At 43.5% G+C, this 20,211-nt stretch overlaps 4 protein-coding genes across 5 annotated transcripts; 2 read left to right on the forward strand and 2 right to left on the reverse strand.

The window, feature by feature from the left end:
- Nucleotides 1-652, reverse strand: BDCG_05447 (uncharacterized protein). The gene has a single exon (XM_045421127.1). It carries the CDS (start codon nucleotides 389-391, stop codon nucleotides 236-238), a length of 156 nt encoding a protein of 51 aa, XP_045277081.1. The 5' UTR covers nucleotides 392-652; the 3' UTR covers nucleotides 1-235.
- Nucleotides 653-1,866: 1,214 nt separating this feature from the next.
- On the forward strand, nucleotides 1,867-6,049 carry BDCG_05448 (nuclear localization protein). Its single transcript, XM_045421128.1, has 3 exons — nucleotides 1,867-2,205; nucleotides 2,414-2,557; nucleotides 2,635-6,049. Exons 1-3 carry the CDS (start codon nucleotides 2,103-2,105, stop codon nucleotides 4,596-4,598), a joined length of 2,211 nt encoding a protein of 736 aa, XP_045277082.1. The 5' UTR covers nucleotides 1,867-2,102; the 3' UTR covers nucleotides 4,599-6,049.
- On the reverse strand, nucleotides 5,820-14,040 carry BDCG_05449 (homeobox transcription factor). The gene is made up of 8 exons (XM_045421129.1): nucleotides 13,903-14,040; nucleotides 13,736-13,849; nucleotides 13,489-13,680; nucleotides 12,690-13,410; nucleotides 11,817-12,635; nucleotides 11,525-11,707; nucleotides 9,003-11,455; nucleotides 5,820-8,913 (listed from the first exon to the last, which is right to left on the reverse strand). The coding sequence occupies exons 7-8, from the start codon at nucleotides 9,333-9,335 to the stop codon at nucleotides 7,036-7,038; spliced, it is 2,211 nt and encodes a 736-aa protein (XP_045277083.1). The 5' UTR covers nucleotides 9,336-11,455; nucleotides 11,525-11,707; nucleotides 11,817-12,635; nucleotides 12,690-13,410; nucleotides 13,489-13,680; nucleotides 13,736-13,849; nucleotides 13,903-14,040; the 3' UTR covers nucleotides 5,820-7,035.
- On the forward strand, nucleotides 9,677-15,315 carry BDCG_05450 (the record flags this gene model as incomplete). Of its 2 annotated transcripts, none has more annotated exons than XM_045421130.1 (9): nucleotides 9,677-9,935; nucleotides 10,172-10,265; nucleotides 10,405-10,473; nucleotides 10,496-10,578; nucleotides 11,039-11,194; nucleotides 11,420-11,625; nucleotides 11,722-11,953; nucleotides 12,009-14,085; nucleotides 14,230-15,315. In XM_045421130.1, 8 exons carry the CDS (start codon nucleotides 9,677-9,679, stop codon nucleotides 12,182-12,184), a joined length of 1,275 nt encoding a protein of 424 aa, XP_045281263.1. In that variant the 3' UTR covers nucleotides 12,185-14,085; nucleotides 14,230-15,315. The 2 variants fall into 2 exon arrangements, with proteins under 2 accessions (XP_045281263.1, XP_045281264.1); XM_045421131.1 differs by having other exon boundaries at nucleotides 14,374-15,284.
- Nucleotides 15,316-20,211: the final 4,896 nt, after the last annotated feature.

Below are 20,211 nucleotides of genomic sequence, written 5' to 3' on the forward strand. Positions count from 1 at the left end.
GACTTTGCCTAAAATAATCCCCCCCCCCACTCACCTGCTTGCTTCCCTCAGCTCCTGTCTTCCCTCGCATTACAGCGTATTTTCCTCTTTACTTTTTTGTTTTTTGTTTTTTGTTTTTGTTTCTTGGAATAGATAATAATAATACATACCAATCCAAGGACCCAGTGACCCGACCTTTGGCCCCAGCCGCAGCCTTGTCCAGTCCAATAACCGTCGCCTTGCCTATCCTATCTATCTATCCCCCTTCCCCAGATTTTCGATTTCCACTCGCAGGGCCGCCCTCCCTTTCCCATTCGATTCCCCCATCCATACAGGCCATACCCAACTCCCGTTCCTCCCTTCCTCCCTTCCTCCCCTCCCCTCCCCTCCCCTCCCCTCCCCTCCCCTCCATCGCTCGCTCTCCCTCTCTCTGTGTGTGTCCTCTCACCGCTTCCTAGCCTATCAACGGCTAAGTTGGCGAGTCTATTTCCTTGTTTCCAATCGTTGCTCCCTTTTTTTCCCCGCCGGCCCCGCCCTACTCGATTAGGATTGTTCTGCCGGCCCCGAGAGCTGCAACCCTCCCCCTCTTGGAATTTGTTTTTTAACTTGTCCGGAGTTATCTCGTACTGCAACTTGGTATCCGCTTTTTGCTGATGCAAGAAGGCGGGACCCCCCCTCCCCCCCAATATTACTATTCCTTCCCAGCTGATGTGGAAGGGCCAAGATAATAATTAACAAGAAAATAAATCCCCCGCCCAGCGTACGTAAGGAAAGGAGAGAGAAAGATACAAATCAAGCACTAAGACGCAAACGGGAAGCGGAAGATATTTGATATTAATATACGTAACTAAGAAAAAAGAAGGACGAAAGAAGCCAGCGAAGAAAACGAAAGAAGGATGCCAGCCTGACCCGCCCACCATACTCTTCCTACTTCTTGCTACATATATACTTCTACATATATATATATATATATACCTTTTTTTTCATCCCTATATCTCATCCCCCTGCCATACTTCGTCGTCCTTTGTCCCTCATCCTCTCTGCAAAATCTACAACCTCTCTCCCTCTCCCTTCCTAACTCCGCCGGAGTGAGTTAGGGCTTCCGGCGCTGACTCAGCTTCCGTCTTGCCCCAGCAGAGCCGCAAATCAGTCGGCTGACTAAGCCCAGCATACCGTACCTGCCCGTACCTGTCCGTACCGTATCACGCCCGTACCTTACGCTGACCGTACCTGTACCGATCCCATACCCCGACGAACGCCGCCGACGCCCGCCAAAGTTCCCTGGTCTTGTCATCCGCTTACCTCGCCTGTTCCTTCCCGTACATCCTTACTCCGTACTGTTGTATACACACTTACGCTTGTCTGTGTGGCTGCTTTTCTATCGTCATCGGGTTTTCTCCCTCGTCCGTCGCCTTTTTGCAACCTCACCTTCGCATCCATCCCCATCCCCATCCCCATCCCCATCCATCCCCATCCTCGCCCGTCGCCTCCATCATCCTTCCCATCCACCCATCCGCCCACCCATCACCATCTCCCGCACATGTCGTCTCCTCCTCGTCCTTCTCCTCCGTGCCTGTCCTCGCTTGCCGGCTGCTAACGGCGATATCGCGCCCGCTAAGTCGGCCGTTTGAGTTCACCAACTGCTGCTGTTCCCACTAGTTACTGCTTGCTGCCTTTGGGCGCCGCGCAGCTCAGGTGCAGCTCCCTCTGCGACCCCATCGCACCGTTGAGCAAAAAGGATCTTCTTCACCTTGCATCGCATCGTGTGCGTCGCAACACATCACTAGCCATCGGAAAGCTTCATCCTCGGACTGGTCTCATTCCAACGCCCTCACTAGATTTTTTCACTGGTGGTCCAACCACCCGCGGCTTCCTGCTTACACATCCGTCCCCTTGGACGCGACCCACCCCACCCAGTCCCTCCTCCCTCGTCCCCGTCCCGCCCCCTTCACTTCATTCGTCGTTTCCTCCCACACTCTCTCTTCTCCACCACTCAGAACCCCCGCCGTCGCGGCTGTCTGGTCCAACCGGTATCGTTCGCGCGCTTTTCGGTTAACTACCCGGTTCACTTTGTACCCGTCGATCCTTGACCCGCTCCACCTCCCCTCCCTGTGTGGCACACCATGTATACTACTCAACATCCCGTTTCCGCCCCGATGAACGGCATGGGTTCCGATCTGATTGATGGTTCTGGCACTATCAACCCTGCTGCTTTGAACACTCCTGGTAATAATTCCTTCTCTTGGTCGCGCTTTTTCATTCTCTTTCACCCCCCCCGGTTCCTTTTCCTGTCTTCGGTCGCGTTGTGGGGGGAGATATTGTCTTTTTCTAGGGGCCAAGATTTCCATTTCTATCTTCGATCTCCTTTGATACCATGAATCACCGCACGATCGCAAGAATATTCCTAGCTTGATGCTGACTTTTTCATTATCAGTCCCTGTTTCGCAGTCTTCTCTTGCCGCGCCTTCCGCGACTACCACCTCCAATGTCAACTCCAGCGCAAGCCCAAGAGGCACGAAACGAAGTAGACCAACAGAACAGTATGGCGATCAGCCTGCGGAAGGTGAAATAGAGGAAGGTATGTTGCTGCCATTTTGATATTTCTATCATCCTGCCTTTGCTATTTTGCCGGTTTACCGTACCTAACTTGTATAGTCCCGGATGATCATGGCCGTCGCAAAAGAGGTCGACCGCCCAAGACGCCCAAAGTCTCGTCCGCCACAAACCCGGCTGCTACACCTGCATCGCAAAGGCCAAAATCGTCCCCCGCTCAGACACAGATTTCTCATCTCCCTCCTCAGCCTATCCCACAACATGCCACGGCCACCGCACAGACGTCTACGCCAGCTAAAACCACACTCACCAAGTCACTAGTCAAGGCCCTACCTACCGTTAGAGACCATACCACGGACCAGTTGGGGGAAGAAGGAGATGAATATATACCCAAAGAATTCGACGAGAATGGTGAAAAGAAAGTCGACGCGCTGGGTTACCCACAGGACAAACGCAAGTATAAATGCAGGACCTTCTGTGTGCCGAACCGCGGAAAGAAACTCTTCATGCTGGCCACGGAATGCGCTAGAGTGCTGGGATATCGAGATTCTTATCTTCTCTTCAACAAGAATAGATCACTCTATAAAATTATTGCAAGCCAAGCAGAGAAGGATTCCTTGATTCAGCAGGACATTTTGCCGTACTCGTATCGTTCTCGACAGATCGCGATTGTGACAGCGAAATCTATGTTCCGTCAATTCGGCAGCAGAGTCATTCTTGAGGGACGGCGGGTTCGAGATGATTATTGGGAGAGCAAGGCCCGAAAGCAAGGTTTTACTGAAGAGGATCTGGCCGGCGAGAAACGACCAGGGGCTGCGAAGGCCAGAGATGCGGCCGCTGCAGAGGCCGCAAATGCGGGACTGATACCAAATTTGGGCCAGAGCGATATTATATATAGCAACGGCCCTCATATTGACGGCATCCCACCCGACATGCCTCCGCATCCAGCGAGTCTAACGCCTCTGCCCATGATTCATTTGGCCCCAGCAGATGATCCTCGACTGAGAGAGTTCAACTCCATACCTCGACCGAGACAGGAACCCACAGGGCAACCATTCCACGACCGTACCCAACCTAGCAGTGGTGCAGAAATAATGAACCATGCATCTCATACTGCCGACTTTAGCAAGATTTTAAATCAGCAACGTGGATATCGTGCGAAAGGACTTGACGAACACTGGAATAAGAAGCGCGATACCCCTCTGTCCAGTCAATCGCCAGCTGGTCAAGTCGAGCACCCCCCAGGGGGCCATCAGTCGCTCCAATCGCCACAACTGACATCTGGTATGATTAATGCCAACCAACACCCAACCGTTTTGCCGCATACGCAAATGATGACCCCTCAACAATCCTATTCTCAGCCTTCCCATCAACAAATGTCCATACCCCAATCTCCGCTGCGAGGAATGCCGCAGGGAATGCGCCCTGATCAGCCTCAGCATCGCTCATCTAGCATCTCCCTTGCTTCTCCCGGCTCAAGTCAAACCTCGCAGTATCCTTACCCTCAAAATCCACAACTTTGGGGTCAGCCACCTCCGCAACCACAGCCATCCCCCCTGTCCGCGTCCCACTCGATTGGAGTGTCACAATACGCTCCACAGATGCACCCGCAACAACAGCAATCCCCTTCGCCGCATCTACACAACACGCAACCACTCCGCCATTCCCAGTCTCCGCGCCACCAACACCGTGCTCCACCTTCTCAGCTTCACGCACAGACACCATCCCAACAGCAGCAGCAGCAACAACAGCAACAACAACAGCAGCATCAGCAGCATCAGCAGCAGCAGCATCAGCAACAACAGAATCTTGCCGCTATGGGTTACCCGGGTGTCTCAGCAGCTGCATACTCTAACATGGCAGCCACGCGCGCCATGTACCCATCCTCCCAAGGCCCTGCCGGCTCGCAGCAGTATATGTCCGGACCGCAATCAGCAATGGGTATGGGCATGGGTACCAGTGCTTCCATGCCGGGGTGGCCTAGCACCACGGCTGGAGGGTCGATGCAACCTGGTGGACAGCCACAGCCGGGCTCAGGACCTGGTGGCTGGCCATCGTCATTTTGAAGAAGCTGTGAAGTGATGGATTGGGTAGGAAATTTGTTTTTATGTGAAACTCAAAAAGAAACGATAGCTTGCCGGAACTTGCATTTGTTTCTCACTATAATTTGTTCACTTCACTACTCATACCTGGTTTTTGCTTTTCTTTCCTTTTTCTTCCCCATCTTGACTCTTTCGTTGATGGCTGTTTTGTTTTATTTATTTTTATGACTCCATATTCTCCCTGTTTTATTTATTTGAAACTCGCTTTTTCCCTTTTCGAGTCTGGGTTTTAAAAATTGATACCTCTAATGCAATAATTTGTTCCTGAACATATAGATGTAATCACTAACCTATTCTTTTTCTTTATACACAACTGTTGACACTGCTTCTCACTTCTCTTCTACAATTGTTTCTATGTATCTATTCAACATTTCCTTTCTTCATTGCTACTTATACTGTTGGTTCTTTTCACTCATCATATCTTCATTTCTCTTTTCTCTTGTTTCCCCCTTGAAAAAACATATTCATCTTCACTTTTCTCATCATGTATTCATTTCCATCAATTCATTCATCTCTCAATTTGGTAAAGCTTTTCCTTTCTTCTTTGTCTCTTTTTCTACTTTTCTTTTGAGTCACGCACACATCCTCCCCCTTTTTCTCCCTCTTTTCCCCACCTCTGTTTTCTTTCTTCTTCATTGCCTATAGCAAAATGTACAAGGTTTGTCTGTTACTTCTTGTCTCATCATTGTCAAAGTCATTTCTTCTTTATTACATTTTTATTTACTGCTTACTCTTTTCCACTCATTATCACATTCTGTTCCTGCAACCTACTTTATCTTATTACTTTTTAACTTAGTATTAGTGTTATTACTTAAGTTCTTTTCTCTTCTCCTTTCTCTTCTTTTTCTTCTACTATATACATTTTTACTCTTGTGTTAATTATATTTTAATTCATTCTTCTTTATATAGCTATGTTCTGTTCTGTCATCTGGAATTTTTTCATGATATAATTTGTATTAATTGTATCTAGTTTTTGTCTTACATTTATGGTTTTCTTTTCTCATGTCTGTGCTTTAACTTTTCATGTATTCATTCATTCTAGTTTTTTTTTGTGTTTTTGATGATGGCTTTTTTCCCTTCTCTTTTTACTCTTCAATAAAACAAAAATGTGTTTCAGCTAGCTTGATGCATTTATTGATTGAATCACTGAACTGAGTTTGAACTGAACCTTTTACTCTATCAAAATGTTGCCAGAAGAAGCAAAGAATAAAATAATATTTTATTTCTATTATATACAATGTGCCCGGTAGTAAGTGACATATGCTATTTATATTAATAGAATTGAGTAATGCTGTATTATAAAGGTGTATAGATATGAAGAATTAAACAGCAATATTATATTCCGGGCGTATACGCTGGTTGTAGAGAAGCAGTAGGAAGATAGATAGATATTGTAGACGTTTATCATAGAGTAGAAGTAAGAAGATGAAAAAAAAAAAGAAAGAAAGAAAGAAAAGAAAAGCAGAAAGCTATCAGAAAGAAAATTTGAAAAAAAATATAACTGAAGCAGACAAAAACCAACGCATAAGAATAAGAATGAAAACAATAAAAAAAAACGGGGGAAAGAAAACAGCATTGTTAGAAGAAGTAGTAGTGAAAGAACTGAGAAAGTAACATGCTAAGCTATATTAAAAAAAAACGTATTCAAGGGGTATTATTAAAAAATAGTAAGAGAGGAGACAATAAACTAACAATGGTAAAAGGGGGAAAAGTCAAGGTTTCAGAGGCAGGAAGAAATGAGAATGTGAAGCGCCTGCGTAGAAGGAGAAGAAAGTAGGGAATTAGTTGATTAGAACATAATAATAGCTATTATCAGATATGGTGTTTTCGTGTGAGGACAAAGAAAAGAAAAAAAAAAAGGATGAAAGTGAAATGAAATGAAACGATAGAAGCCAGGGGGGTACCGCCAAAATTTCCATTTCTGCGTGTCATATACAAACCGAAGAGTTGCTCCGCAGCAACAAAAGGAAAAGGGAGAGAGGGAGAGAGACAGAGACAGAGACAGAGATTGCGAAATGGGTATGATAGAATATATGTAGATGAGTAATGGACTAAGGAAAAGCATGACAAACAGGGCACGGGGGAGCTGGGTTAAGGTTCTCCCCTAGTAGCATTAGAAGTAATAATAGCAGTGGTGTAGTAATGTAAAGTTGCGTGACGTTTCCAACAAGTAAGGTTGGGTATTGCAAGATGAAAACAAAAGGCCGCAGCGAGTGATGGTGGGATAATTAGATTAAGCTCAAGCCAAGAGGGAAGAGAGCAAAGGATATTACAATTATATATTTGCGTGAGGTTTATTAGTAGAAATCGTAAACGGGCTGCTAAACTAGAGTTGGTTGGTTTGAGGGTGATTAAGTATTAATAGAGCCAACCCCGGATTCTAGAAGGGAAAATAAATTTTCTAGAAATCATTGGGCGTGTGGTTGGAGAATGTATAGTTCATGGGCTTCTGAGGGGGCAGCTGTTCGGCTGCCCGCCTGTGTGCTTCCTGCTGCTCTGGGAATTCCTGGATTAGAAATTCGGTCACTTTCTGTGAGCCAGGGGTGGAACCTTGGGGCGATGACGTTGTCGGCGTGCCGCAGCTTTTCACAGTGCATTGGGGTGATTCACTTTGGCTTGTCACTGTGTCCTCAACGAGAGCCGGATTTCCGGAATCGAAGGACTCCTCATAGGTAATTGGAGAAATATGCGTTGGCTGGGGCATATGGATTGTTGGCTGTTGTAAATGGGAAGTCTCTGGGGATGGCATTGAAGACACATCGGACCAGAGGCCACCATTCATCGGATTGGTTGGGACAGAGAGCGCGTACTCCTGAAATGTTGTACGCTGGGACGACGCAGACATCGGAACACCCATGGACTGATATTGCAAGTGTGATGGGACCCCTAAATGCAGTGGTGTCGTGGGCGGGGATTCGATGTGCACTTGCATAGGTTGGGATATGGGGAAAAATCGCGCGCAACCCATATCGTCCGTTGGAGAGACACAGTATTGGCTGTCATTCGGGGTTGGTGGAAGAAGAGTTCGGAGATCTTCTGGTGTCAACGGAGTTGGCGGAGCCAAGGTTGTTGTTACCAGACCAGGCACTGTTGACATCATGTCTGTCGCGTTGGCGCAATTGAAAAGGCTGGCTTCTGCGAAGCTAGTTATGCCTAGAGGGGAGCGTTGGGGAGCGGAGGCTTTTCGAATCCCCGGGTATCGAGAAGTGTGACTAGGGCTCAGGTTTTGGGTAGATTTCGCATGTCGAAGGACATGGCCGGCACCCATACCGTGAATCCTAGTGGTTGGAGACATGGACGAAGGTCCGTATGAACGGGACATGGAAGAAGTTCCGATGGCAGCCGGCCGGGGTCGCTTCCGTCTACCCGCAATATCAACTTCTTTCTCAGGATACCGCCAATTGGTGCTGGGCTCGGCTTGGTGGTGCAACTGTGCCAAGTTCAAATGGGGCGTATTTTGAGGAGATAATTCAATCACGTTGTTTATTTCAGTGTGGAATAGTGTATCTGCGAGCTCAGACTGTTCCGAGGAGTAAGAATCCCGCCGTGGTTCTTCAGGATACAGCGGAGACTGTAGTGCATGGAACGGTATTTGGTAAAAGCCGTCGCCTGAATCTTGGCTATTATGCCGTTGCTCTCCCACCAAGTGCGGCATGCTGTGGTAGCCCCATCCATCCGGCTCGTGGCTGAACTGGATACTAGGGAAATGCGGGCTCCCCTGAACGCGGATTTCGAGTGGGTTGTCATGGTGCCTATTCAAATGGCCGAAATCAAAACTATCTTCGGCCCCTTGCGGGGAAGGCCATATGGCATGATTATCCTCCATTCCGTTCCATCCAGATAGGCTAGAAGTGAATGTGCTACCGCCGTTCTTTCCCGAAGGAGACTGAGAAAGATGATATGTGATAGCCGAAGACTCATGTCTATCTGGGCCATTATTCTCCACAGGCTGATTGAATTGGGCACTAGAGGGCATAGAGACGTTCATGGCTTTCTGGGGCGACTCAGGGCATCCGGTTTTGGTTGTGAAATCGGATGCTTGTTGTTGTTCCTCCTGCTTCGCCGGGCTCAAGGGACTTGAACAGGATGAAATAGAAGCGGGACGCTGGGTAGGGGTTGTGGACGATTCCGGGAGCTCCGATTGTTGCTTTGATTCTCCTTCTTTCTGCGGGGCGTCGTTATTTTGCCACTGTTCGTCTTTCTCACTCGCCTGCATTCTCTCGAATTCCTCCTGCCTCTTCTGTTGCTTTGCCTTTGCGCGCCGGTTTTGGAACCAATTCTACAACACGTTCATAGTTAGCAATCTTTCTTCCGATTGCCGGATAAAGGACCCAGAAAAAGAATGTGGGCAGGATTATATGTCCGTACAGCAACTCTGGGCAAAGTGAGATTTGTCTGCGCCGCTAATTGGCGCTTGACGTTGCTATTTGGCTTTGGATGGGCCTGAAACTGGGCTTCGAGGGTATCGACTTGTTGTTTTGTTAACCGGGGGCGCGATAGATTCTCCGTGTATTGCTCGAAGTCTTCCAGTAATGCAGCTTGGTGATAGTAATCTGCCAGATCGATCGGGGCGTTGGGGAGTAGATAAGTATCTACGGAGTGGCCCAATTGGGGGTGCCGGATCGGGACTCCATAGCCAACGGGCTGGTCAACGGGGATTGCATGTCCACCAAAAGGAAAGGGGTGATGAAGGTAGCTCATTATGCTCAAAGGTGGGTATAGAAAGGAGGAGTTGAATGTGACCGCAGCTCAGATGACAGAGAGTTGGGATTGCTGCACTGCAGGCAGCCGTGGAAGGAAGCCTATCTCATCGGAGGTGTGTAGTATTTCAGAGGTATGCCGTGAAGAAGGAAAGGTAGTGGTGCGGTGGACAGGAAATATGTCGTTGTTACGAAGGAGTGACAAAGGGTTGGATGTGGGACGTCGGGTCAGAAAGGAGTGACAAGGCGAGGGCCTAAGGTTAAAAACAGTAAAAGAGTGACCGTAATGAAGCCGGAGCAATGAATTAAGGATAGACAGATAGGCACAGAGAGAAATATAAAATGAAAGAAAGAAAAGAAGAAGACTGTGTGTTGAGAGAGGTCGTTGAGAGAGTGTGGGATAGAGAAAGAAGTCGTCGTCGTCGTCGTCGTCGTCTTGAAGATGAGGAAGAGAAGACAGACGCCAAAAGTCAGACCGGGCTGCGGAGGGGAACGGCGGTACGGTACGGTACGGGTACAGGTACAGGGCCAGGCACCGTATTGGTCCTGTACCGGGGGGCGAGTTGGCTGCGGCAGGGTACCCGTACTGAGGAAACGGGCCGTATGTGACCGTACCACACCCAGGAACATCCGCCAGCAGGACCAGGTACTGGGGCAGCCCGCCTCAGTTACATCTGGTTATGTGCAACCAGGGGAGATACCTCGGGTACCAACCATGTCAACTGACCACGACGCACAAGTACTACTGCGGCTCTCTGTCAGGCCCAGTACGGTACTGTATGGAGCTGGTCGGGTCGTAGCACGAAATAATAAGCATCCACGCAGATAGTAATACAGCCAACCTCCTCCAAGACAGGCACAAAAGCCTCCAGCGTGTCGATCTATGGGGCTCCATGCGCTTGGAGGCTGTGGCCCTGTGGGTAACTAACTTGTAAGTAAGCCCGTCTGGATTTCCAAGGTTACAGGCTGCGAGTGGCAAGCTACTGCCGAATACCAAGGATTTTTGTGCTCCGCGTTTGCTCCGTGTCCAGACATCCAGGGACTACTCTGTACAGGCAATCATAATCCAGGCACACGGAGCGACCCGCCAGGAACAGGCTCCTCGTTTACGACATGTCTGATGGCTTCATCATAGATATGTAAGTTGCTTCCGATATCTAGCTGGCACTACCAGGGACCCCCGGCCGCGAAATGCCAGCTACTGAAATCGCGGGTGGTAGCAGGGCTTGTCGGAACTATCCCCTGTGCGTGCGGCCTTTATTTATCCTGGTCGAATGCTTGCACCCAGGATCCGTCGCTTCGAGGATGCTATTGGCTGGCGAGGGAGAATCCATCTCGAGACGGATGTTGCCCTCTTTCACAAGGGGAGGGCACGTTCACCCACCACCCTGTCTCTTGGGGGAAAAAAATAGTTCTGTTTTAGCTTCTATCATGACGGCAGTTCATGAGCCCAAAATGGCTTCGATGACTCGATGATTGTGCGGCCAAAATGACCGTCTGTCCGTCCATGTGACCTTTTTTTGCTCACCTTTCTCCTGTTGCTCAAAACTTGAATATACCGTGCACGGCTTTGGGGACACACGTGCCAGACGAATTATATTTTGTTTATCCATGAATGAGAATAGAGGGTGTGGGCCGGGCAACCCGAGTAGTAGTTGACGTCAACGACTGTAATTCCTTTTCTTTCTTTTCCTCTTTTTACAGCGCATGGATACGCAAACGATTTACATTTTGGTGTAGGATTATTATGGGGCCACGCTGCCATTATTATTATCACTCCGTCTGATGGCCCATGCCACGGGCGGAGGAACGCCACCACTTCATATTTCGCGGCCCCCGATCCACCACTTCGGGGCTTCAGTCCGTAGCTTTCGGGACCCCGGGACCAACTCAACAGAGTAACTAACCCAACGAATTCGGTGAAGGTGGATAGATAGGCCACCAATAATGGTAGTCATGTACTCCGTGCCCAGTACTATTCCCCATTGACAGCCTGATGGCACCAAAGGTTGAAGATCTTCATCCTCTCAAGCACCACTAGCCTTGTTCCTGCTAGCCGCCCACTTTCTCACGAACTCCCATGAGTGCCTGTCCAAGTGATGCGTACGGAGTACACTGCATCTACAAAGTCATGTTCCTGCGTTAGCTCGACTCGTGTCGCGCGTCTGCATAGGGGCAAATTGGACCAACCAAAAATCCATGATCTGCTTGGTTTCACCACCCCTTGGGTCCCTAGTTTTATCCCGCCTCAAGAACGCAACTCCTTGTCTCAAGATCCATATCTTCAGTGCGTGCGTGAAGACGGTGTACCCGGGGAGAAAATAAGTCACAGGATGATGAAGAACAGGCTCTGTATTTGCAAGTATCTATTAGCTAAATTTGGTTAGTACGTACGTATTCAAATCTTCACCGGGCCCCACGATGACCGCCAGTCGAACGGGTCTGTTGAGTTGCGCGGCTGGCTGAAGTCACAACCCCATACTACTGCGTATACTTCCACTCTCCTCCGGCCAAGACGTCCTAGAATTGACGGATTCAATTTTGCCGCTGCGCTAAAGGAATGCGCGCCGAACACCTTATATTCGATGATGAATGGGCTCTTCTGTTCAGCATTCAGGGGTAATTTCTATTGGCGAGTTTGAACCAGCATCTTCTTCATGGATTGATTGATCAGTGCGATATCACCAACAGCCCGAGATCATCAAGCAAGCCCATCGTGATGCACAAGCAGCTATCCTCCAGCTGTTTCCGTTCTTCAGGAAACGGTCCAAAGTAAATACCACGAGTCTACAGCAAGGAATCTTGGAAGCTACTCCCCGATTCCGCCACAAGCCCCACTTGAAACTCTGATCAGACGTGTAATATTTTAGCCATCATTATTTCAAACTGAACCTCCGTGATTACAGAAATAGTTACAGTTTCAATCGCAAGAGCTTCAAAGTGGGCGATAAATGCATTGTAACCACGCCCAAACATTAAAAAGTCATCCGTCCTACGGATGACCTCGTGTGAATGTTACCTTCACCACATCTGGACAACACTCAGGAACGATACAAAAATAAAATTCAAAGCAAAATGAATCATAATATCTTTTCCGTCGAGCCCTCCCCGTCTGGATTCGCCAAATTTCCAATACTCTGAACCTGGGTAGCGGTGTTAGATTGAGATGGATGGCATGCAGGATGATCGTGCTGATTCTCGTCTGATCTCCTGGCCCCTGCCTTGATTTATTATGTACTCCGTACTCCGTACAGCGTACACACTCCATCAACTACCCCCTGCGCAAGCATCGACCAGCATGCTGACATGAAAGTCAGCATTGGGCCTGCGCAAACAAGAAGGACTCTATTCTTACACGTAGTTGTAATTTGGAATTCGATAATGGCACTTCCAGATCGAGTTATGAGCTGTGCAGCCACATTTTGGACCTGTGCTGGGCGAGAACTATGGGGATACATACCCGAACGGAAGGGGGATGGCAATAATCCTTGAGGGTGTATCGACCCTGAATGTACTGCCCAATGTATGTACCCCGGTATTTTCAGGAGCTGCTTCTCAGGTAAACAGCAATACCCACCAGAGAGAGAGCACTTATGTCTGACCAAGGTTTTGCTATTTTTTGTTTTTATTTGATTTTTTCTCAAGCTCTTGTGCCTCACAGCAGAATCCACCACTCACAGCTCCCACGCCAACTGTTCGGTTTTTTAAATGCATTTAGCCTGGGTGCCAAAGCAGTGATCCTCAAAGACCCCCCGAAGCTGCCAAATCTCTGGTTTCAAGTTGTCTTATATATTATGTGACTATTCTTCCCGAAAGTCGAGCTAACTTCATGATCCTCGACACGTTTCCACTTGTTTCACACTGGCCGCAGAAAGATGCACGGAATGCATACCTAGGTAATTCACCACGGCCGCGGTCACCCCATACAGTTTCTAAAACCTCAACTCTTGGTGGTGGGAAGCGAAACTGGCTGCGGAAGACAAAGCCCCCACTATGAATGGAGAGCCTGACGGCTGAAATAACCCACACAGAAAACGTTCCATCATTGGTGTCTTGCTTCACCTTTTTGTCCCTGTCTTCCGAGAAAATTAGTAGACCTTCGTTAACTGCTAGGATAGGACAATGTCGTGTCGAAGGATTGAGAAGTGACCTACATAAATATTATTCCAGTGAGCAGACGGCCTGCGAAGCCGGTCGACCGGCCTCCCACAGCTTGAGCGGGCTTGGGAGACGTTGCTTGCGCAAATATTATTAAATAGCCAACTTACAAGTGGACCTAGCGCTAGCCGTCCATCTGCCATCATCCATGGCGGCTCGTTTAGCTCCTCAAGAATCAAGCGTCAAGCCTAGGGTGGATCATCAGTTTTTTTGGCGTGTGCCACGCGGCGGGAGGATGACTACATTTTGAGCTAACTAACTTGTTCCGCACTGATGTTTTATTAGAGCTATGGAAATTCTGAAACCTCGACGTACAGAGGGCGCAGGCAGGAAAGAAAACCCCCTCATGGAAATGCACTAGCTGAAAATCTAGCGGAATGTTTTGCCCACTTTTGCATCAGAGTTCGAACCTTGTCAAACAGAAAGAGGCGGAAGCAACACGACATCCTTTGTGGCGCCTAGCCCATAGCCTCGAGTCCTCGCCGACCGATGTTGATGGGTGTCTCGCGCCCTTGCGGACTTTTAATCTAGTCAATGGTCATTGACGGCTTTGTGATGCTAACGTCAAATAATTTATAGGCAGGGGAACGACCGTAAGTGTCGATATTTAATACTGTTTTCCATCTCTGCCGCTGTATACTCCGTACAGACTATGCCAGTTAGCTTTTTGCCCGCTCCAACTCCTCACTGACGCAAATTCCCAATCCTCCCCAATTCTAACACTATCATACCATCAGAGCTGTCAAACTTGATAACAGTAACTTATCACAAGTTTACTGCTCACCCAGAAGACAACACCCCCTGTCATTTTGAGCATTTATATGATGCCAAAATATCCCCACGAAAAAAGCCGGCATAACAGCTGACACCGTCGATCTCAGTCTGGGCAGTGAAGCGCATCGGTAATCAGTATTGAGGCCTCAAGATGGAAGCTCCCCTGCTCGGCCCCTTTCACAAGCTTGGACCAGTCAGGCCACGAGGACGCTTTTCCCTTTGAAGAACAGCAAGTTACCCCTATTGGTGGACCATCACACCGGGACCAACAGGGAAATCCAGCGCTTGGATAGCCAGGACTTGTCATGATTTCTTGATCATCAGCGCCAAGTGGGAACTCATATATTCTCCCGAATATATTCCAAGAGAGTTATGGGCTTTAACATTGCTCTTCCGTCTCATGCCCGCCAATTCTTTTTCTTCATAATATGTCTCAATGTACCGAGAAGGAGGGAATATAATAATGTTAATGATAAATAGGAGAAACAGTACCAGATAAGGCGTCGCATGCATGGTAAGGCAAGGCATGGATGGGTCGCACTGCATGATCCTGGAAGGGCATATTGGTTGTAGGCACCTCGTACTTCCGTGAAATGAGGTCCGCCTGGCGATAGCCCTGACGGGGGAAGGTATAATAGTTGTTGATAATAATCATAATATCATCGTCATCCATCACTGCCACTGCTGGATATAAGCCTTATCAGAAGCTACAACAAGCGAACCCCCCAACTACTTATCCCGGGCTGCTACTGCAATGCAAAGCAGAATACAAAACAACCCCAAAGCGAGATGTAGAGTTTTAGCTCAGCCCGCGATTCTTTCTGGGAATCGTTTCATTGCAGGGTTTGACTTGCTACCGAGGTGGTTATCCCGATAGATACCCTGAGAGTCGTCATAATATATACACAAATCTATAAGTGAGTTATATATACTATATCCCCGGGTTGCTGAACATATTCGTAGGTAAACCACCAAACCGCGATTCACCCTCGGAATCCTTTGTCCAATGACATCCATGACTCTCGCTCGCTACACCTTGTAGAGCCCTAACGGGGATACCAAAAAGATCCCCGATCCGCTGGAGTGGTTTGGCTTTTTTTAATGTGGATTTTGGATGCCCGCCCGGCACGGGGAGGAGAAGAAAGGATTGTCCACCTGGCAACCTGGGCTGGGTATGGTTTGACCCGCCTATTTTACTATCCCCAAAATGGATATTTTTGCCTTGTTAAGATTCTGTTGTTTTTGATATAGCTGCCCATCCCACGCGTGAAAGAGGAGAGATTGAGGAGTGTGACAATGGAAACTTGGCATGAACCACTGCATCCAAGCAGGAAGCAGAAAACTTGACCTCGCTAAGTGCGCCACTTGACCTCGTTACATAATCATGACCCCAACCTCGCACAATACAGTAATAATCAGTTGGTAATTGACTTTCAATCTTTCAATTCATTTATTCACTCAGCTTATCAATCAATCAAAGCATGTATAGCTGATTCATAATCAATTAAATAAATAGATAAATTCATATAGAATATAAAGAGATATTTTACAGAATTTTAAAATATATTAAGATAAAAATATTTAATAATTAATTTTAAATTGATTTTAAATTGATTCTGAATTGATTCTGAATTGATTATAGTAATAAAAATAGATTTAATCTATATATTTAAGTAATTAATAATTGATTGAAAATCAGTTGATAATCAATTCAGTATTATTTATTAAATTCAAGAATAATTTCAGTATTAAATTGATTTTAAATTGATTTTAAATTGATTCTGAATTAATTGTTAATTAATTATAGTAATAAAATAAATTCAATCTATATATTTAAGTAATTAACAATTGATTGAAAATCAATTAATAATCAATTCAGTGTAAATTATATAAATACTTACTTTATTATTAAATTCAAGAATAATTTCAGTTTTAAATTGATTTTAAATTGATTTTGAATTGATTGTAGAATTGATGGTAAATAATTGAGTGGTTTCAAATTACAAGAAAAGATGTATTGTGCGAGGTTGGGTAGTGGCACAGGCCACATTTGCGAGGTCAGCTTACATAACGAGGTCAAGTGGCGCACTTAGCGAGGTCAAGTTTTCTGTATACACGCATGCAAGAAATACAAAAATCCTATTATTGCTTAGTTGCCAAGTACAAGATGAATTTTAATAATCATCATGTGTTGAATTGCCTCTCTTGCGGGCTAACTGCTTCCACTCAAACACTCACTGTGACCACTGATCCATGTAATCAGTGATTGTATTAGTGTAGACTACTAAGGCAAAAGAGCTCAGTCATCACCAGCGCCTGCTGGTAGAAGGGCCGACCAACTGCGGGACTCTCAACACTCTCTCTCAGACCAGCTATCACAGAGTACAGTACTTTCTCTCAGTGACTCTCTTCAGTGATCTTCTCACAATGGCTTCTTTTTAATAATGAACTGAATCACTCAGTTCTAGAACTCACAGAACTTCTAGAACACACTTCTGAAATGTCTCTTAACACTGTTAAAATGTTCAGAGTATTTGTTAGAAATTTTTAAGTTCATTCTGAGATCAAACTCATGCATGTTGATCACAGCAGAGCTCACACTTAACAGTCTTATAATCTGTAGACTACTGGAATAAAAGAGCTTAATCATCATCAGCGCCTGCTGATAGAAGAGCTGATCAATCACAGAACTCTCAATATTAACATTCTCTCTCAGATCAGCTATTACAGAGTACTTCTCTCAGTGACTTCTCTCAGTGACTTCTCTTAGTAACTTCTCTCAGTGATCTTTCTTTTTAAACTTATTTCTAAAACTCATTCTTTTAAGAGCTTACTTCTAGAACACACTTCTAGAATATCTTCTAGCACTGTTTAAATATTTAAGATATTTGTTTAAGATTTTTATTAAGTTCATTCTAGAATTGAACTTATGCATGTTAATTATAGTAAGACTTACACTAAATAGTCTTGTAAGAAATCCCGCTTCTCGCGGATTCTTTACCTCTATTCTTATCTCTTATGTAATTAATAAAGTAGACTGATTGCTGAGACTATGAATTTCATATTTAATCTCATTTAATCTGGTTTCACACATTTCTTAGCATGAATCTCACTGAGACTAATTATTAAAAAAACATGTAAAGTGACTATATATCAGATCTTAAAATGAGATTATAACTTAGAAAAAATAAGAAAATGATCTCATTTAATTTTATTTAGTCTCATTCTTAGTATAAAGTTACTATTTTTAGATATTTTAAGGTTTTTTTAGACTATTTTTAATTTTTTAAAAAGTAATGCTTTTTGATAATACTTAATAAGATTTAAAGTTATTTAAAGTAATAAAAATAATTTAAATTAAGAAGTGAAAATCATGATCTTATTTGAAAAATATAATAAAAGTAGATAGTAAGTCTTATTAAAACAGTATAAGACTACTATTTAATATTAAAACTGTATAATAAGATTAGTTAAATTAATAATAAGACTATTAAATATTCTGATTCTAGTCTTAAACACAGTTATATAATCAGTTTATAATAGAGTTAGCAGCTTTTAACTACATATAATTAGACTGACTATGTGACTGTGTCTGAGATCAGAACCAGATTTTTTAATAGTCTTATTATCAATTCAACTGATCTCATTACACAGTTTTAACATTAGATAGTAGTTTTATACTGTCTCAGTGAGACTTACTATCTACTCTTATCACATTTTTCAAATGAGATCATGGTTTTCACTTCTCAATTTAAATTATTTTTATTGCTTTAAATGACTTTAAATCTCATTTGAGTGTTATCAAAAAGCATTACTTTTTAAAAAATTAAAAATAGTCTAAAAAAAACCTTAAAATGTCTAAAAATAGTAACTTTATGTCAAGAATAAGACTAAATGAAATTAAATGAGATCACTTTCTCATTTTTTTCAAGTCATGATTTCATTTTAAGATCTGATATATAGTCACTTTACATGTTTTTTTAATAGTCAGTCCTAGCAGAATTCATGCTAAGAAATGTATGAGATCAGATCAAATAAGATCAAATATGAAATTCATAGTCTCAGTGACTAGTCTACTATTAACTATGTGAATTCAGCAGTATGCAGTCTTCAAGTGTTTATTATTCTATCTGTTGTATGAATTACATCTGTGCATTTTAAAGAATGCTTCAGAAAAGATGAGAGAGAGAACATTGATTATAAACACAGTAGAAACAACAGTTACAGACATAGCAGTCACAGACACAGAATCAAGATTGAAAGAGATCAGTCACATATATATAAAAGCTAACAAGTTACTTCTAAATCAAGCAATTCAATTGAAAAGAATACAAGACTCACTAGTTAAGAAATCAAGTCTCAAGATAAGAATATAAATTCTTATATATAATGAGAGTTCTGAGAAGTTTCAATCTAGATGATTTGAGTTATAAAAAATACTCAAATCACATTCTCTGAGAATATATACATTGAAGAAATCAGAGAAATGAATCTTATATAACTTAATAAATGATTCATGACTTATAAAAGTAAAGATGTAAAATCTAAGTAGATTATAATTATCTATAGCACTATTATCAGTGTTGAAAAAGAAGAAGCTTACAATTAAAAAGTCTTACAAAGTAAGAGAAATCATTGATACTTATGAATCAGATAATCTCACTTATTTCAATCTTTTTATAATTATAAGAAAAGAATGAGAAGTAATGAAGAAATCAGATGAATATCATACTTTAATAAGTAATGAGACTATAGTTCATTGTAGACTGACCGTGTGACCGTGTCTGAGATCAGGACCAGAATTTTTGATAGTCTCATTACTAATTCAACAGATCTCATTACACAGTTCTAATATTAAATAGTAGTTTCATACTGTCTCAGTGAGACTTACTATCTACTCTTATCACATTTTTTAAATAAGATCATGATTTTCACTTCTCAATTTAAATTATTTTTATTGCTTTAAATGACTTTAAATCTCATTTGAGTGTTATCAAAAAGTGTTACTTTTTAAAAAATTAAAAATAGTCTAAAAAAAACCTTAAAATGTCTAAAAATAGTAACTTTATGCTAAGAGTGAGACTAAATGAGATTAAATGAGATTACTTTCTTATTTTTTTCAACTTATGATTTCATTGTGAGATCTGATATATAGTCACTTTGCATGTTTATTTAATAATTAGTCTCAGTGGGATTCATATTAAGAAATGTATAAGATCAGATCAAATGAAATTAAATATGAAATTTATAATTCTGACTGAACTGACTGTATGACTATGTCTGAGACCAGGATCAGATTTTTTGATAGTCTCATTACTAATTCAACAGATCTCATTACACAGTTCTAATATTAAATAGTAGTTTCATACTGTCTCAGTGAGACTTACTATCTACTCTTATCACATTTTTTAAATAAGATCATGATTTTCACTTCTCAATTTAAATTATTTTTATTGCTTTAAATGACTTTAAATCTCATTTGAGTGTTATCAAAAAGTGTTACTTTTTAAAAAATTAAAAATAGTCTAAAAAAAACCTTAAAATGTCTAAAAATAGTAACTTTATACTAAGAATGAGACTAAATGAGATCAAATGAGATCACTTTCTCATTTTTTTCAAGTCATGGTTTCATTTTAAGATCTGATATATAGTCACTTTATCTGTTTTTTTGATAGCCAGTCCCAGCGGGATTCACGCTAAGAAATGTATGAAACCAGACTAAATGAAATCAAATATGAAATTCATGATTCTGGTGATCAGTCTAATTCTGACAGCCAGTCTAGTTCATTGTATGATAATACACTACAGACTAGACTGACTGCTGAAATCATGAATTTCATATTTAATCTCATTTAGTCTGATCTTATACATTTCTTAGCATGAATTCTGCTGAAACTAATCATTAAATAACCATGCAAAGTGACTATATATCAGATCTCAAAATG

Source organism: Blastomyces dermatitidis (genome assembly GCF_000003525.1).
Source record: "Blastomyces dermatitidis ER-3 genomic scaffold supercont1.5, whole genome shotgun sequence".
NCBI classification, from domain to species: domain Eukaryota; kingdom Fungi; phylum Ascomycota; class Eurotiomycetes; order Onygenales; family Ajellomycetaceae; genus Blastomyces; species Blastomyces dermatitidis.

What these genes read in the sequence shown, in the direction of transcription:
- BDCG_05447 (XM_045421127.1), bottom strand. Translation starts at nt 391, where the DNA reads ATGGAGGGGAGGGGAGGGGAGGGGAGGGGAGGGGAGGGGAGGAAGGGA.
- BDCG_05448 (XM_045421128.1), top strand. Translation starts at nt 2,103, where the DNA reads ATGTATACTACTCAACATCCCGTTTCCGCCCCGATGAACGGCATGGGT. An exon ending in TGCTGCTTTGAACACTCCTG is followed by an intron (nt 2,206 to 2,413) that starts GTAATAATTCCT and finishes TTTCATTATCAG; the next exon opens with TCCCTGTTTCGCAGTCTTCT. An exon ending in GGAAGGTGAAATAGAGGAAG is followed by an intron (nt 2,558 to 2,634) that starts GTATGTTGCTGC and finishes TAACTTGTATAG; the next exon opens with TCCCGGATGATCATGGCCGT.
- BDCG_05449 (XM_045421129.1), bottom strand. Translation starts at nt 9,335, where the DNA reads ATGAGCTACCTTCATCACCCCTTTCCTTTTGGTGGACATGCAATCCCC. An exon ending in TCACTTTGCCCAGAGTTGCT is followed by an intron (nt 8,914 to 9,002) that starts GTACGGACATAT and finishes AACGTGTTGTAG; the next exon opens with AATTGGTTCCAAAACCGGCG.